Source organism: Siphateles boraxobius, unplaced genomic scaffold, assembly GCF_051911475.1.
Source record: "Siphateles boraxobius isolate OS27281-9 unplaced genomic scaffold, OSU_SipBor_1 5, whole genome shotgun sequence".
Taxonomy (NCBI): Eukaryota; Metazoa; Chordata; class Actinopteri; order Cypriniformes; family Leuciscidae; genus Siphateles; species Siphateles boraxobius.
The window spans coordinates 31135785-31153818 of NW_027509141.1; the positions used below are offsets into that span (position 1 = coordinate 31135785).

Here is an 18034-nt window from a genome sequence, read left to right on the forward strand (position 1 = left end):
TTATTTTAAAAATTAAGCTTAATACGATTCCGATTACATCAGATTTTCCTATTTCGAGTTTGAAAGAGTTAAACACTTTGGGTTGACTCAGGGAGACTAACGCTACCAAATTCATCTCTTTTACAAGTATGATTTTTGCAGTATGATTAAAGCTAGCATACACAAGTAAAGGGGAGGCAGAGTTAGGGTAGGACAATCTCAATAAACAAATGCCAGAGTTTTTTTTTTTTTTTCAAGGAAATCAAGGAGGTTTCTAGTCAGCAAAAATCAAAAGTCGATTTGTTCTCAGTTTCCTCTGTACATGCATGCAAGTTTCAATAAAACCAACTCTACCGACTAGACTGCCAATAAACAAGTCTCACTTTCAGCAAGTCAATGTGATTTAGACTGTAGGTGTGGTAAAGTGCACACAAGTCTTTCGTTTGTATTCATCACCCTATTTCCTTTGCCCATAATTATTCAGCTGGATTTCATTGGATTTCATATTCACATCACATACTCAGAATTAAGAACATATCTGTTTTCTTTATGAATCAATATTTTCAAACAATGTAAGTTTATAAAACAGTATGTACAGCTATGTGGGAAAAAATGTAATAGGTTACTCAATCAAAAGAGTAAACACAACTACAAGCCAAGTATACTTAGAATAGTTAATTATACTTATATCAAAATATTTAGTACAAGTATAGGCCAAATATACTTGTGTAATTTTAAGTATATTTCTTAGAAGTACAAGTAGACTAAAACTATACTTTTTTTTTTTTGTTTAAAAGAAGTATACTAATAGCACACTTCTTTTTTTTTGGCCTGGCAGACATTAAGAAATCCCATAGAGTTGCACAGAAATAGGGTCCCAGGCTAGATGTAGATATTAGATTATCATAAAGAGGTAAGCAACCACCCTACCCTACCAACCAACCAGAACACCATAGGGAAAACAGCAACACATTATATCCCAATATAAAACCATACCAACCACATGGAAACCACCCAGAACACCCTAACATCGTGATTGCCTATAGTTTTACATGTGCAGCACAACTCACATTTTTCCATAAGTTCCATAAATATTGTTTCATTTGAAATTAGATTGGCAGAGAGACGAATCCCTTGGCAGTGCTCATTGTTTGAAATTTGCTACTGAATTTGTTTTGTTTGTGAATGTCAAAGGGGAGTGTTTGTGCACAGTTGTTATTTCCCTTCAGAATGAAAAATGTCACAGAATGTGATATGAAGTGAACATGCATATTAATCCAGAATAAATGGTGTGACTGAGTAATACATATTCACACAATGTGCAATGAATTAATAGTGTTGAGAACTGGAATTAAATGGATCTATACTCTAACCTCTCTCTTTTTCTTTCGGGTTCTTTCAAGGGCAGGGTGGGCCATGCCATTCGGCTGTTTAAATCCTGGCGAGAAGAAGGACTACAATAGTCCTACAGAAATTACAGACAAATATGATCTGGGGCAGATTGTTAAAACGTAAGTGAAATATGTTTTTGTGTAATCTGTCCTCTTTATTTGTGCATCTAAGTTGCAGTTGCAAAAGTTGTGTCTCAAATGTATATTTGTAAGGGACAATGTGCAGTTAGCCATGATTATCACAAAATGTGTTCATTTATTTTGCAACAATGATTGAATGACTGTACATTGTGCCTCTAATTATATGGCTACTTACTAAATAAATGAATATAAAATATTGATTTCAGTTGAAATGATTTGATTATGTGAGCCTGTAGAGCGTTATGAGAGACATGAAACTAGTATAGTCAGAATATGGTAGTCAAGGACAGTGGTCAGTGGTCAGACAATGATGTCATTGACCAATCAAAATAGAGCTATTTATTAAGAGTTAAGAGCACATGCAGTAATTCTCTGTAGAGTTCATAGCAATTTCATTTTGGATGAATATAATGTCAATATAAATCCTAATGTAATTAATGCAATAAATGCAATTTCTACTCAAGGGAGGAGTTCTGTGAGATCTTCAGGGCGAAGGATAAGAACACTCTGAAAATGTACACCTGCAAAAAATTCCTGAAGAAAGATGGAAGAAAAGTGCGGAAGGCTGCCAAAAATGAGATTGTCATCCTAAAGATGTGAGTTCAACTCAGTTTACTTTTTCAAAAACCTTTACAATCATTTTGTAGACTGCGGCTTTTCTCTGCGTTCCTCTGATCTGCTCTTTTGATTTCATTTGGTGGAAAGAGAATCATATTTTATGAATAATGATTCTTAAAGCTCGGTTAAACACTAATTCCTCTGGAATGGTTTGTGTATCCCAGAAGCTCATATCCTCATTGTGCTGGTCACTTTTGGAACTCCAAAAAAAGAAGAGAGATTTATAAATGTCAACTGTTTGCTTCAATAATTTGCATCAAGCTTGCTGCAGTGCATCGGCAAAACTAACGTCGACACAGCCCTAATAATTTACTTCCACTGCATACTTTATGCAAATCTATGAAACTTCTAGCTACTGCACATAAACATGTTTTGAATAAAATCACATCCAGTTTAATGGCACAGAGATTTGAGGTTTTGTATTGAACATACTCTTACGTCTGCTTCAAAAAGCTATATAATATACCTTGCAAATTGCTTTAATTCTGTGAAAACTGGAATCCACACAGTCGATTTTAACAAAAAGCTTATTGACTTTGTGGAGCTATGCGTAGCCGGTGTTCATTATCGAGATTTTCAGTCCTCTCAAAGAACAGGAAAGTACACTAAACACCTAATGATGCAATGAATTTTGTTTAATATACCAAACATGTCAAAGCCTTAAGATATTAGATATAAATGCTTTGCATCAGTGTATGATTATATATGATTATACTGCATCTAAAAGGCTGATCTACCGTGAGTCACTGATGTCACTTTGATCCTGCAGTGCTGCATGTGTGTCCCCGCTCACAAATCACAACAGCTCATGAATAACACATTAAAGAAATGTCACTATTAGAATGAGGGATTTTTTTTATGAGTTCACCTTTACTTCCCCTCTCTTTTGCTGGCAGAAGTGCACATTAGTGTCTTCAAAGCATGATCCGTGTATTAATTTCTTAATTTAAAAGTTGGCTGACATAACCACCTTTACAAAATTCTCAAACACTCTTATACTGTGTCCATGTTGTATAATGAATACGATTATACGTGCTGGATTTAAAATGTAATTATGCTCTAAGGGAAGTTTCATGGAAAGTTTCAGTTACATCCGATTTAATTTCATTATAATACATATTCAAACGCAACTTTAAAAATAATAACAATGCGTTGCAAACACCCCAGTGATTAGCTAAAGGCAAGATTGGACAAGAAAATCTCCCCAAGATTTAGTAGATGAAGAAGAAACCTTGGGAGGAACCAAGACTCAGCTGGTGAAGCCTTCTCCTCAGGCTGGCATATTTTTCAAAACAGTTACACAAATCATACATACATGCATGTTGACTTGAACAGATGTGATACAGCCACAAAGCATTAATGGTAATACTGACATTTGTTGTTTAATTAAATATGATTATAGCGGATGTAGGAAACCCTTGCGATATGCAAATGTAGGCGTGTATGACTGGCATTGTATGAGTCTGCGGTGGCAGATGGGGCACGAGTGTGGGGTTGATGGTGGGACGGGGGGATCTGGGCATGACGCTGCATGTGTTTCAGCCTCTGATGTGCTGCAAACTGTCCATCTCTCCTCCCCAGGGTGAAACACCCCAACATCCTCCAGCTGGTCGATGTCTACGAGACCCGGAAAGAGTACTACCTCTTCCTTGAGCTGTAAGTCCTGGAATCAGTTTACGAGGATATAGTTCTTTACTGTACAGTGAGGAGTGTACTGATTTCAGTAGTTGGTATTTTCTCAGTTCTCAACACCCCAGCAAAACTAATTTGCTCTTCAGCATACTCATTTGAAATGGTTTACTTAACTATTAAAAAAAGTTCAATATTTATGCATACTAATAACTATACGTTAAAAGGCATACCTTCAGGTATTTTCAAATTATGTAGACATACAGTATAATACAATGCAATACAATGATGATTGAGAGAAGTATAAATAAATGTTCCTCAAAAGCCTGTTGTAACATATATACACTCACATTTTAACATGATTTTAAAAATATGTTTGGATAATCAACTAAACCAAAATTGCTGCAGTCTAGTACGTGTTTATCTTGAAATATTACCATCAATATAAAAGTTATTCTTGTTTACTTTACAAAAATCAGTAAATGTTTCACAAAAAAAAAAGACACGTGTACCATGACCTGAAGAGGAACATTTAAAAAAACTTGATTACTTGCTAAAAAAGTATAAAATATCAATCAGGGCAGAAGGCATGTAGTAGATTGTGTACAATAGGTTTTTCAGCAGAGTTCTGATCATGCTGATCATTTAGAGAACTTAAAAAATTGGGTGTAAATGATACAGTAGGCTTTTAGGGTTATAGTTATAATCTAAAGTTATACAGATGAGAGCAATTTTCTTTTCTTGTGAATATTGCTGTTCGATTATTATAGATGACATTCGAGACTGGCAGGTCTTTATTTACACTGCAATGTGTAATGCACAAATCTACTTTGAAATATCAGACATTTTGTCCCATTACTTTACATTCTGAATCTGTGTACATTAATATTTTGCCAATTAAGATGAGCGTTTTAACCAAGAAGTGCATTTGACTGCTTGCTTACAGCACACAGAACCTGTGCACAGCTTTGCATGTGAGCGATTGCAAGCAGCTGCCCGTTTCTCAGATGACGTGTGGATGCAAAGGGCAAAACAATTAATTAAAAAAAAAGTAGCAGAAACTAAATTCCTCCGGCATAGGTTGTTTGGCGACATAGGTTCTCTTCTATAATGTTGATACTGACTTCAAGAGGCTAAATCCGCTACTGCTGTTGCCTGAGACATAACAGAAATAAACCCTGCGCTCAGACTGTCCCAGCACGATTATACCGCCTCGTCCTTGTCACATTCCTACCTGTCTGTTTGGATTTGCATTCATTATTATAATGCCTCTTCCCTTCTGTACGTGTGGCGTGGACTCGCTGATTTGTGTCTGCTACACCTGCATGATTAAGTAAAGCTTTTGAACGGGCCAACGTTTAAAGCAGGGTGTGAATAATTCATAATTGCACAGAAGCAGCAGCTCAGCACGTTGTGTGGTTTCTTGCAGAGCCACAGGTCGCGAGGTCTTTGACTGGATCCTGGATCAAGGCTATTATTCTGAGAGGGACACAAGCAATGTTATCAGACAGGTGATGGAGGCAGCTGCTTACCTGCACAGCCTGAATATCGTTCACAGGAACCTAAAGGTGCGTCGCAAAGCGCCCTGTGGTGGACACTAGCACACATATACATTATAACGAATTAACCCTATAAACTAGAAGCTTTGCTTCCACTGCACTCGGCTCTGTTTTGGTTTCCAAATCCAATCTTTAGAATTGATGTTCGCACTTTCATTTTTTTTTTATGCGATGAAATTAGATTTAGTTTGTTGTCAATATATAAAATTCATTGTTGTCAATATATGTTTATTATTCTCTAAATATTGTTGTTTATATCAGTTGCCAGTGAATTTTGCCACACAAATTTATCAAATTTTTTTTTGCAGTAAATGTTCTTGTTTAGCAGCTACACATAGTTGTGCTATATATAAAATCATATATACATTCACTAATAATTATTCTTATTCAGTAAACAGTGTTCCTGAATTTCACACCAGAATGTTGTTTGTTTTACATCAGTTGTTTTGGAACACAAGAATTTCACATAGCAGCATGTCATCTTAACATTCTCATTCCCTCTAGCTTGAGAATCTGGTGTACTACAACCGACTGAAACATTCAAAAATAGTCATCAGTGATTTCCATCTGGCAAAACTGGAGAATGGACTCATCAAGGAGCCGTGTGGAACCCCAGAGTATCTGGGTAAGAAGCTCTTAAAAACAGGCAAAACCTCTTTGAACACTCATGGGGGCAGATGCAACAGATGGGCTTTGAGGAACAACGAAAACAACATGATTATAAAGCATTTTCTTACAAGATTTCTGTTTACATGGGCACAAGTTGTTAAAATTAGAATAGCAAACTATGGTAACCAGAGCATTTATGTTTCTGTAAATGATTTGACCTCCTCTTTTTTTCAACCAGCCCCAGAGGTTGTTGGGAGACAGAGATATGGCCGACCTGTGGACTGCTGGGCTCTTGGTGTGATCATGTACATACTGTGAGTGTATTCTCCTATAACCAGGAGCTCATAATACCTTTATTTTCTTCTACTCTTCCACAGCTAGACTTTTGATCATCAGCTGAAGTGGCTGATAATCTGATGTAAAGAACCACCCACTTTGACAAGAATGGTCTGTCTGAGGAGTACATTTGAAACTGATGATAATGCAGTAATAGATTCGAGTAAATAAAGTAAAATCTCCACAAAATCTGTACAATCATTTAAAAAAATGCCAATATTGTGCTCATTTTATGAGCAATATGCATCAGACAGTATGTCAGCGTGTACCACTATCCAGACCCTCCTCACAGTTTGTAATGAATTTCCTCATCTCATGCACAGACTCTCGGGAAATCCTCCATTCTACGATGAAGCAGATGAGGATGACTATGAAAACCATGACAAGAACCTTTTCCGGAAGATTCTTGCTGGAGACTATGAGTTTGACTCACCATACTGGGATGACATTTCAGACTCCGGTACTTTTACTGAAGAATACTGATAAAACCTCACATGCTTAGTATAGCACAAACTTCTCTTTTGTAAATCTCGATTTTAAAGACATGATGTGAAAGGTTGGTTGTGTTTAGTGGTGGGTTACATCTTCCATTTTGGTCCGCAGCTAAAAACTTAGTGTCACGTCTTATGGAGGTGGACCAGGACCAGAGATTGACTGCACAAGAAGCCATCAACCATGAATGGTACTTATAGTATCAATATACTTGTCAATTACTCAATATATTTACATTCATAACTATTCAGACAGTTTTGGGGTATAAAATACAATTCAAAAGTCTGGGACCAATAACATTTATTGGTCCCAATAACATTTATTGGTCCCCCCCCCCCCCCCCCCAAATGTCTTTACTGACACTTTTGATCAAGTTAATCCATCCTTACTGAATAAAAGTATACGTTTCTTTCAATAAAAAAAAATCTTACTGACCCAAACTTTTGAATGGTAGTATAAATCTATAAACAACTTTCCAGGCCATATAATAAGCTTTCATGTACTATTAAAGGATATCTGGAAATGCTGCTTCCGACAAGAACATCAAGGAAAATGTGTGTGCACAAATCGAGAAAAACTTTGCAAAAGCCAAGTGGAAGGTAATTTCTAAAAGCATTTTACCCTTAATGATTAATGTTTTACTTTTTCACTTTTCACTACTTTTTTTTTTTAAGTTGAGTTTGTCTAAATGAAATCTGTATCATCACCGTCCTGCAGAAAGCCGTACGGGTCACGACCATGATGAAGCGTCTCAGGGCACCAGAGCATCAGACGGCAGCAGCAGCAGCTGTACCAGACCCTGCAGCAGGAGCTCAGGAAAACTCCCAGGCTCCATCTGAGGCCTCCACAGCCCAGTCGAGTACTGCTGTGAGCCACTCGGCCAGCACAGAAGCCCCTGTTGTGGAAGCAGTGGCCGCTGCCGCCCCACCACCAGCTGAGCCTGTTCTCCACGTCCCAGCGCCCGAACAGCCCGATCCCACATCGCGATGCAATGGAGAAGCTTTAGACTCCCTGCCATCGGACACAGGGGAGGAACAGAGCGGTTAATCCCACCTGCGTTTAGATCCCACACTCTTGTACATAAGCAGCAAGCATGCTAATACTGATTTAACAGCACATCTAATTATATATAATTATCTATTAATCTCAACACTTCTAAAGGCCAATTCACACTGCACCGAGACAATCCGAGAGAGCAACAGACACTTCATCAGGTTTTGTTGAATCAGTGTGTTTGATTGGCTCTCGTTTCTGCTGATTGAACATGTTGAATCTGTGTTTGGCGGATAACTGAGAAGTGGCGTACTGTAATATGGTGGTTGTCCACGTTTGTCGCTGTCTGTCGGTGCGGTGTGAATTTGCCGTTAAACATTTTCCAGCAAGCATTCTCTTGTTTTCTATTGAATCACAACGCTATGATGTGACGCATATCGAATGCTCTGGCCACTTTAACTTTGTGTAAAATAAGAAAAAAGCTGTTTTCTGCTTACATTAAGCCAAGATTGGAGACTTTAGCACTGATCTGCATACATGCTTTAGGATAGATTATCATTGTATGCCTCATTTTATAGTTACTTTATTTTATTTTATTGCATTGCAATTTGTTGACATCTGTCTTGAACTAGTCAGAGGACCACAGAGACACAGCTTCATGTGCAATGTACAGTTTCTGTAAATAGCTTACTTAACTCTGTAGATTAGACGTAGCCAAGAACAGCATGCTTTTTTCAAATCTGCTGTTTATGACACACATGTCCAGGTAACTGACACATCAGCTTCAGCTTTACATGGACATTTCATGTCTTGATCGAACACGCACTCACGAAACGTTAAGAGGATTCATGTGAAAAATACTTTTACAGCAACTAAGGCGGCTAAATTCATCTCGTAATGGTGTTTTAGTGGTTGAGACGTGTGGCCCAATAAATGGAGCAGGATAGGTAAGCATAACTAATACCTCACATCTGCTTGGTAGCTAGCCACATGAACAGTGGAAAATGTGATTTGTTCTTATAATGTATTATATACTCATTTGCATACATTGTACATGTTTTGAATAATATACCTTTCCATTTTAAAAGTACACAGCCACACACAGTGATCTTTGTTTTTAACCGGATTTCATTGGAGACATAAATGTAAAAGTTACAGTGGCCATTTTATGCCCACTCTGAGAAACGCTTTCGTTGGGCTGAATATTTACTCATAATCTTTATATATTTTTCTTGAACCCACATCTTTTTTGAGTTGCAAGTATATAATAGGCATCAGATATTTAGGCAATGGTATTGAGAAGCATTTTCGTCAAGTACACTAAACACAGGTGTAAACGGGGTCTAAAATGTTTTGAGCTTGTCCACTTTCTACCACTTCCAGAGGTGGTCGAAAACGCAGTGTAATCGTAGTGTAATCACTCGTGTGCTCCTATGTGTTCGAACAACCAAAAAAGAACTCCACCTACTGACGTAACATGTATAACATGTATGAGAAGCGCACTAGCCAGACAGGATTTAAACTTTGTCAGCTGAAGACAAATCTTCTCTCACCATTCCTGATTTCTAACACACACTCACAGCGTTCTCTGTTCGGCTGGTCTTGCGGCTATCAGAGCAGAAAGGAAAGCTGCAGCTCTCCGTATGTTTTTCTGTCATCTCCGAGCACGTTTATATATAAATTGCACAAACTTATTACGTCCATTAGATCAAAAGATCTGAAAAAAAACGTACATTTATTTATCTGCCCATAGACCCCTCCTTTCGAAAAAGTCAGGACAGAACTGGTTGAAAGTGGACAAAAGAGACTAATTAAAATACCAGGTGTCTGTGTCTGGGTATGTGTCTCCCTCGTGATCCAATCGACCAAAACGCATCTTAATACCAGATGTAAATAGGGCCTTATTTATTATAATCATTCAACCCTTTGCAACCTTTCCTTTGAGAAATGCAAATTAGGTCATATAACAAAAAAGTCTCAATGACAAGTATACAGTGCTGCAGGAATGAGTTCTAAAACCCAGAAACAAGTTAGCATTTTTGCACTTCAGATCGTCCCCAAATCAATGTTTTTTGAATGGGGTTTTGGTTACTCACCTGAAATAAAGTCTTAACAGGCTCAAGATATTTTTACATTCTATTGTACAACATAAAATACTGTACATCAGTGATACCACAAATTAAATGTGGTTGCTGACAAATGGATAAATGGGACTAAATGTTTCCAGGGACATTAATAGCCTGTTCACACCAAGCGAGGACGATAACTGTAATGTTGTGTTTTAATAATCTTTCTAATTCTATAACAACAGGGAAGTACACATCACAATTACAGTGATAACGACAGAGCAACACCATTGGAATTACTTTCAGAAATTTTTTTTTTCAGCTGACGAATAATAAACTTTGACAGCCAATCAGAATCCATTTTAAAGACTTTAAGGAGCTTGAGCATTTAAAGCGTGCTTATAATCCGTTGTTGTAGACGCTAATATAGTTATCTTTATAGTTATCATTCATGGTGCGAACGGGCCTTAAACAGCATGCCGAGCAGGAAACTTTGCAACTCGTAGATTTTGAAGTCAATATTCAATAACTGTATCCATTACAACTCATCTTTGATAATCAAAATTATATTTAAATGTTTTTTCATGTGAAAATATTTGATCTCTGAGTTAGACAGCTGCCTTCTAAAAATCAGCATCCCTAGATGCTTTAAACATGATAGGAAGTCAGTTGAGAAAAGGCCCGCCCCGCACGCTGAGGGGGATTGCTTATTTTGAGACTGACTGAATGTTTGTCTGTGCGGTGTTAATTTTTTACATGATTAGGTTGTTTTGTTTTCAGTATACAAACATATTTTAGCACAGAGAAGCGTCAGGTATACGAATATATAGGATTACTAGAGCTTAACGAAAGCAAAATCGAAACGGTTGACCTCTTTATATGAGCAATAGTCTACAACTGCGATACTGTGATGCTACTCTCAATGTCAGTCTCCATTTGAACACTCAATTTCTGATTAGACTGTCCTCCATTCAGGTGGACAATAGTGACGTCATTCTGGAAGGACGGGAAGGTCAGGACTTGAGTGGGACAGGTGAAGCCAGTGCACCTAATGGTACTATTATTTAGAACTTGTCATAAAGTAAAGGTGAACGAAAACGGTGAGAATCCCCTCCAGTGGCCAACGATTTGTAATTGTTGTGCAGTGGTGACAAGCTGTAATTTTCTAAACATCATAGGAGTCAGTGGAGGTTTGACTGAAGAAGGCCTTGATATGCAATTATGCTGTCAGTGCTCTATTGATTTCTAAATGATGCTCAGCATGGGTTGCCACCGGTTTCTACTGAAGTCAGCTTTGCTATACTTTAGATCTCACGTGTCATTGTCATTTTGTATCTTTCATTTTTCTTTGATCTTATAAAAAATGATATTTCTCTTCGCAAATCTGTCGCATACCTTTATCCGTTCTATCTAACCTTGAGATGTCATTTGTTTTTCCTGTCTTTGATTTTGTATAAAAATTCAAAAAGCGCAAACTGATAAGATCTAAAATAAAAAAAGTTTAAGTAATGTTTCATGTAGGTCTGAAAAAAAAAGTTTTATAGCATTCATGTATACTAAAACCGCAACTAGATACTGTGTTACACAATTCAAAGCAATTTTAAAAAAAAAATAGTGCTTCACTATTGCCTTTGGTGTTGGGTGTCTGTTGATTTCCTCATTCTCTCAGATGTTCTTCTCAGTTTGGTCGACTGAACCTGTGAATACACAGGACTGGCCTCTCTCCAGTTTAACCTCTGTATTCTTCAAATCACTTTCATGCTTTCAAAATAAACACATCCTTGAATGATCATCCATTAGTCGTCATAGTTCTTTGTTGTATGCAACAAGTGGTGTTATTCATTTTAACATGCTTAGAATGTGAGACTTCACAAAAATCTCAAAGAAACCCAGCTCAGGTTATTTTTAAAAAAGTAGAGTCACATAATGGGCTCATGTGCACAGGGCTCCTAGTGATTATTTGCAACCCATTCTCACTCGCAAGGGAGTTACAGTATTTAATATTTTAATATATTATTTTGTTGTTTTAATATATTATTATGTGTAGTGTAATAAAAAAAGGTAGCCTAATTTAAAATCCGAAAGCGACCTAAAAACATAAGCATAGCCTATAGGATATACCTGCTACTCCAGCAGAGAAGTTCTCCACTTATATGGGCAAAATAATTGTAAAATCCATATGCATTTACAGACTTTTATATAAACATTCAGCTTAAATAAATGGCAGAACATTTACAACATAAAATATAATAGCAGTGGGCTACTCCTCCTATGCAGTGCATCAGAAAGCAACCCAGAGGCTTATTAAAGCTTGCCCTCTGCTGGTTCACATCTTTTAGTACACATTTGATCCGTAAAGAAAACCAAGTTTATGCCAGAAAATCAGCCAGACAATAAGTGCGCAATCTTCTCTCTTCTGTTAATGTAAAGTGAAAAGATTTTATTGTCTGTCCAAATGCATCACTAAATCTCAAATTACGTTAGGCTATATGAGAGCTTGTGGATGATTCCACATTTGGCCTATTGTCTGCATCTAAACCACTTTAGAGGAGTATTTTCTGGCTTACTAATGTCCTGTCCAGACCACAAAACATTACAGACATGACGTCCTGTAGACCCTACATCCGTCATCACACCCTTTTATCTGCTGCCTCTTCTCAAAAAGTCTTGACACTCCCTCGATTCGCTTCCTCTGAGTCTCTGATCTCAGCCTGATAAGACCAGCAAACGTCTCTGATGTCCTTCAAGACTCGTCAGGTTACTTAAAATTAGTTTTTCTCACCAGGGTGCTACAATTCTTAAAACATTTGCTTGGAAGTTGGACAAAACATAATCGGTAAAAGATAGGCCTATTCTTTTTTTGTCGGACCGATAGTGGTTTTGAAACAGTGAACAAAAGACTTTTTAAGCATGAATAGAGGCCTTTCCACAATAATGACAGCCTATGATGGCATGTTGAAAGGATGGCACCGCTTCCCCCTCTGAGATGGGTCGGGAAGATAAGGATGTGGGTTTCTGAGCCGTTCAGCTATTCACTCCGATAATCATCCATCACCCCAGTGGGTGAGAACAGCCAGAACCAGTCACTGCTGACTGATGCGACTGTGCCCACTGCCCACCACTGGCACTGGGAATGATGGGAGCTATCAGATAAGAGACACAGAGGTTTGTGTGTTGGGGAGATACAAATGGGACAAAAGAGGCTAGTGATGAAATCTTTTTCCGCCTGAATGCGATGCCCATGGTGCCCAATGTTGCAACCTATATATTCAATGGGAGTGGGAACAATATTCAGTAACCGTGACTTGCAAGTAACACCATAGAAAATAGGCTACACCAATGTGCTGACAAATACAGCATAATTAGTCTTGAAATCCCGAGTTCATAAAGTCCGAATTGTGAGTTATAAACTCGGAATTGAGAGTTATAAAAAAAAAAAAACTCTGAATTAGGGATGCTCATAATTAACTCTTTAACTGACAGTACTGACTGATTCTATCATGGTTTTAAAAGTAATTTAAGATATTTGTTTTTCAAGATATTTTAAAATGTTTGATAAGTCACATAGGCTATTAGTCTAAATTTTTATATACTATAAACATAGGATTTTTTTAGTTGCCCTCACTCCTCAACATAACTAGAAATAAATAGGCGAAGTGTCAAGCCAAAACAAATTTAAAATTGTGAAACTGAAGAAACCAGCATGGGCTCACGTAAGCCTACCTCTCTCATTCAGCACGTCACAAAAAATAAACCGAAACTCAGCATCTATTAGATTGGAAACTCTTAAAGTTTACTGAAAAGGTAGACTATCAGTCAACTTTCTACCTATAGTCGATTCTATTGTCGTATAAAAGAAGGATCACACGTTATTCTCTAGAAGAAGAGAACTCTACTGTGACGTGCTGTGAGTCTGGAGCAATTCACTGACTGGATTCTTTGTAGCTCTGTTTAATTAGTTTGTTTTAATCTTCCTGTGAATCTAACATCTGAGCCTGTAATACTACACTTCTCAATAAAGTATAATTTGACAACAGCTCTTCGTTTGAGAAGTCACTGTTCTTACCGGACAAAGCTGTAAGCTGTTCAACCCATCCGATCCAGAAAAGAAGGGGTTTCCAACTCACTAACTTCTATGTTTTATTTTCCAATAATCTTAGGTTAACGAGCATTGGTTAAGTCAGGAAAAAAAGCCCGAAATTAAGACTTCTGAGTTATAAAGTTCGAATTGAGAGATAAACTCGGAATGACAAGTTATAAAGTCTGACTTCCAAGTTATAAACTCAGAATTTCGAGTTATAAAGTCCGACTTCCTAGTCACAACTCGGAATTACGAATTATGAAGTCCGACTTCAACGATTTCCGAGTTATAAAATTGGAATGGCAAGTTATAAAGGGGGACACCGGGGACAGTTGCAACACTTTTTGCATTTTGACTCCGTTACTCAGAGACAGTTTGGATTAGACACACCAATTGTTTATACAATAAACTTACATCGGCCTGTTAATAATCTACCATTTATAGATAATTACAGAATCTACATTTTTCACAATTTAAATTTGAATGTAAGGAGTCAGATGTTAGCCCGGGGACAGTTGCAACATTGTTTAGGGATGGTTGCAACATGTTACAAATACAATATAGCAGTGTTAGCAAAATTATTATGATCAAAAATGTAAGTTATAGTAATATTACAGTGTTATTAATTCATCAACTTTGATTAAATGACAATTATAGATTTGTCTAGATGAGTAGGCCTTATGTGCAGATTTCAAATATTCAAATTGATATAAAATACAGTAGGCTTTTAGTGCCATAGGAAGAATGGAACAGTTTGTGAAGCAATTAACTTTTACTTAGCCTATTGTCATGTAAAACATAAAAAAAGAGATAAATATATGTATATTTTTAGATAAACTATTCACTGTCCTCTGAACATAAACGCACAGTTGCACCAACATGGTCGCAGACATCTGCACTCGTGCGCGCACGTGCACACACACATAAACCTCCTGATCTTGCTCCAACTTGATGAACTATATTATATTTAAGTAAAAACTTATGATTTTTTTTTAAAAAAAAATACTGCTTTGTGGTCTGTTTTTATATTTTTGCATTGTACGGTTCCAACAACTTTCCCAGTTCCTGTCAGCCATAATAAAACCTCAAGTGCTAGCTAGCTAAACAATTGACCTTGATACATGCTAACCTAGCTTAAAGTTAACATATCACTCATTTAAACCATATAAGTTTGAGCTGGATTACAAAAACCGTGACAACAGTTTAACAAAAACAAAGCTCAAGAAAATAAATACTTTCATACCTCAAAAAAAGTTTTTCTTCAATAAATCCTGGATCAGCTCAGGAATCTCCTTGATTTTTGAGCATGTGCAGTGTGAGTGTCATCATCACTCTAGCTTGTTTCTGATTGGAGAAAAATGACATGTTGCAAACATCCCGTTGCAACTGTCCGGTCTCCCTATAAAAAAAATAAATAAAGGAAATTGAGACTTTTTATCTCACCATTCTGATTTTTTTTCTCAGAATTGTGGAGTTTATTTCTCAATTCTAATCTGAAATATAGTCACAATTTCCTTTATTTTTATTCCATGGCAGAATCATATAGAACTAAAGAAATATCAGGACTTTGATAGCATGCAAGGGCTATAATATCGAAATATTATTTGCACAGTTTCACTGCCTGTCCTGTCGGTCCAGGAATCTTCCACAAAAACAAGTCATAACCATTCCATGAGTCTGTGATCAAATAAATCAGCTGGTAAAGAAAAAAATGAACAGTTGAATTACTATAAAATATAGAGCTTTAATTTATTTGTTAGCAACAGCAAGAGGGGGAAGAAAAGCATTTACACAATTATCACAGTAACATCACCTGTGCATTTAGTCAAACTGATGACAAAATAAAAACACAAACATTTCTAAAGACACATCTTAAAAATACCAAGAAATTTTACAACCATTTTCTCTCGATGTAAGACACTGCTTCTTACTGCTTTTGGGGCCATGTGTTTTTTTGCAGGGAAAGTAACAATACCATCAGCTATTGATGAAACAGTTTGTCATCGTTTTAAGGTGAATAGTTGCCCTCCGTTATGCATGTGTAAGCCACTCAGAGGAAGACCCTCAGTCTTCTACCCAACACTGACCTTACCGTAAAAACATATCAACAGAAAGAACTGTAACGCAGCTAGCTTTAATTTCGTAATTACGATACCACAACATAAATCATGCACACAATGAAAAGCCAGCTTCCCAAGACCTTGAGTAGTTTAAAACAGTGATAAATGCTCTATACAGTGTGAACACGTTTTGAAAATGAATGTAGCTTTTGTCATACATCAGCATGTGTCTTTTATAATATTGTAGTCTTCAACAGTTTATCTAAATTCATATTTAGGTTATGTGCCATAATTGGCTGAATCTCACAAAACTGGTCCAGATCATATTTCACCCTGAAATTATATATATATATATATATATATATATATATATATATATATATATATATATATATATATGAAATTAAGTTTGCTTAATGAAAAAATATATTTTTAGTACCATTGAGTTGTGCATTGTTTTCAGGACATTTTCCCCATTAGAATCTAATTATAACGTTATTAAAATATATATAATTGTGAAGCATTTATAAAAAGTGCCCATTTAAATCAAATTAATTCTACTGAATTTTAGTGTAATTCAGTCAAATAAAATGTGGGAGAAAATATTTGTAAATTTTCAATTAATGGCTTTATTTATTTTATGAAGAAGAAGAAAAAACATTTTAAATGGTGAAATATGACCTGGACATATATGACCATGACATCATTGCGGTGCAAGTTGGTTTGTGCTTTTAGTCTTTTCAAAAGTGGCATATAAAACAATAAAAGCTTACTAAGAGCCCTCAGCAGCTGTTTACATTAGTCAAAACTTGATCGAGTCCATTCACAAAAACAAAACAAAAATTATTGTGCCATGAAATTCGATTCATTTGTGCAATGAAAACAGAAGAGTTGTGCATATAGAGTGACATTAGGAAGACAATATGAGCTGGTGTATCATTGTAACCAATGAGGGACCAGAATGCACTTAGGGGTGGGACTAGTGGTAAAGAGCATGATGTCACCGCCTTTGTCTGTCTTTCTGTTGAAGAGTCCAAGGGCCAGATTTGTCCCCAGTCGCTCGTTCCTCACCCATCAGTTCAACATAGTTCATAGTCAATGAGTTTATGTCAATATATTCGAGTCGTCAATGCCCGGAAGATGGAAACTGGAGATTTCTTTTGTTTCATTTGAAGTTGTGACAATAAAAATAATATTACAATAATATTTGCCCGTTAGGTACTTATACACAAAGAGCATTCATTTTTTTTTCTATTTAAGTACAAAGAAATCCACAGAATGGTACTATATACAACCTACAATAAATACTGTGTATGATATCATCTTTACGTGTTAAAAGGGAATTCTGTTTTGTTTCTTGCAAAGTTCGGTTTCATTTGATGGAAGTTTTTTTTTTTCAGGTTTTCCTCTTTTAAAAGTCTTTAATAGGACCGAGGAGTGGAAAACCCCCTCATGTCTCCTCTTCGTCCCCGTGATGTCTTCGATTCCGTGGTTTCTTCTGTTCCTTCAGCTCTTTGAGGTCTTTGGCCTTGATGACCCCGGTCAGCGGGTCTCCATACTGCCAATAGTCCTGGCAGTACTGGTTTATGAGGCCCATCTCGGGCTGACTGAGGATGGTCAGAAGGTCTTTGTATTGTCCGGCGCTGGGGGTCCAGGCGCTGGACTGGAGCGGAGAGAGCGCAGGGCGGCCCGTTTCCACCAGGATGTTGTTGACGGCCTGGTTGGTCAAGACCACCAGCTGAAGTTTGACCAAGGTGTGCTTGAAGTTCTTCTCAGTGGCTGTGCAGACGTAGATGCCAGAGTCAGAGGACTGGAGGGAACGCAGAAGCAAGCCTTGATCTGTCTTTAACACGCGCCCATCGGTGCGGACCTGGAGAAGCAGATTATCAATTAACTTTGTATGTATAATCCAGATTGCTTAATTGATATTACAAATTATATATACCGTAAAACTTCAAATAATAGCCCGGGCTTTTATTTTCCCAAATCGTCGAACTGCACCGGCTTGTATTTGAGACAGGTGTCTATATGAGGCAGGCCTTTATAATTTAGTGTTGAGATGTTGGTCCTAGAGTCTCTA

General features: G+C 37.0%; 2 protein-coding genes and 1 long non-coding RNA gene across 7 annotated transcripts in view; 1 reads left to right on the forward strand and 2 right to left on the reverse strand.

The window, feature by feature from the left end:
• camkvb (CaM kinase-like vesicle-associated b) overlaps window positions 1-11605 on the forward strand; it is a 100209-nt gene extending 88604 nt beyond the window's left edge. For all 4 annotated transcript variants that reach the window (XM_077203832.1, XM_077203833.1, XM_077203830.1 and 1 more), the window contains 10 exons: window positions 1383-1490; window positions 1976-2107; window positions 3711-3785; window positions 5188-5326; window positions 5822-5942; window positions 6165-6240; window positions 6586-6722; window positions 6866-6944; window positions 7266-7353; window positions 7472-11605. In XM_077203832.1, the coding sequence (XP_077059947.1) occupies window positions 1383-1490; window positions 1976-2107; window positions 3711-3785; window positions 5188-5326; window positions 5822-5942; window positions 6165-6240; window positions 6586-6722; window positions 6866-6944; window positions 7266-7353; window positions 7472-7801 (1285 nt within the window). In that variant the 3' untranslated portion in view covers window positions 7802-11605. The remainder of the gene's footprint in view (window positions 1-1382; window positions 1491-1975; window positions 2108-3710; window positions 3786-5187; window positions 5327-5821; window positions 5943-6164; window positions 6241-6585; window positions 6723-6865; window positions 6945-7265; window positions 7354-7471) is intronic.
• On the reverse strand, window positions 3211-15262 carry LOC143711822 (uncharacterized). The gene is made up of 2 exons (XR_013194911.1): window positions 15138-15262; window positions 3211-7765 (listed from the first exon to the last, which is right to left on the reverse strand). It is a non-coding gene; the product is annotated as an uncharacterized LOC143711822 (long non-coding RNA).
• Window positions 15263-16559: 1297 nt separating this feature from the next.
• Window positions 16560-18034, reverse strand: part of sema3fb (sema domain, immunoglobulin domain (Ig), short basic domain, secreted, (semaphorin) 3Fb) — a 63443-nt gene continuing 61968 nt past the window's right edge. For both annotated transcript variants that reach the window (XM_077203835.1, XM_077203836.1), the window contains one exon: window positions 16560-17824. In XM_077203835.1, coding sequence (XP_077059950.1) covers window positions 17405-17824 — 420 coding nt within the window. In that variant the 3' untranslated portion in view covers window positions 16560-17404. The remainder of the gene's footprint in view (window positions 17825-18034) is intronic.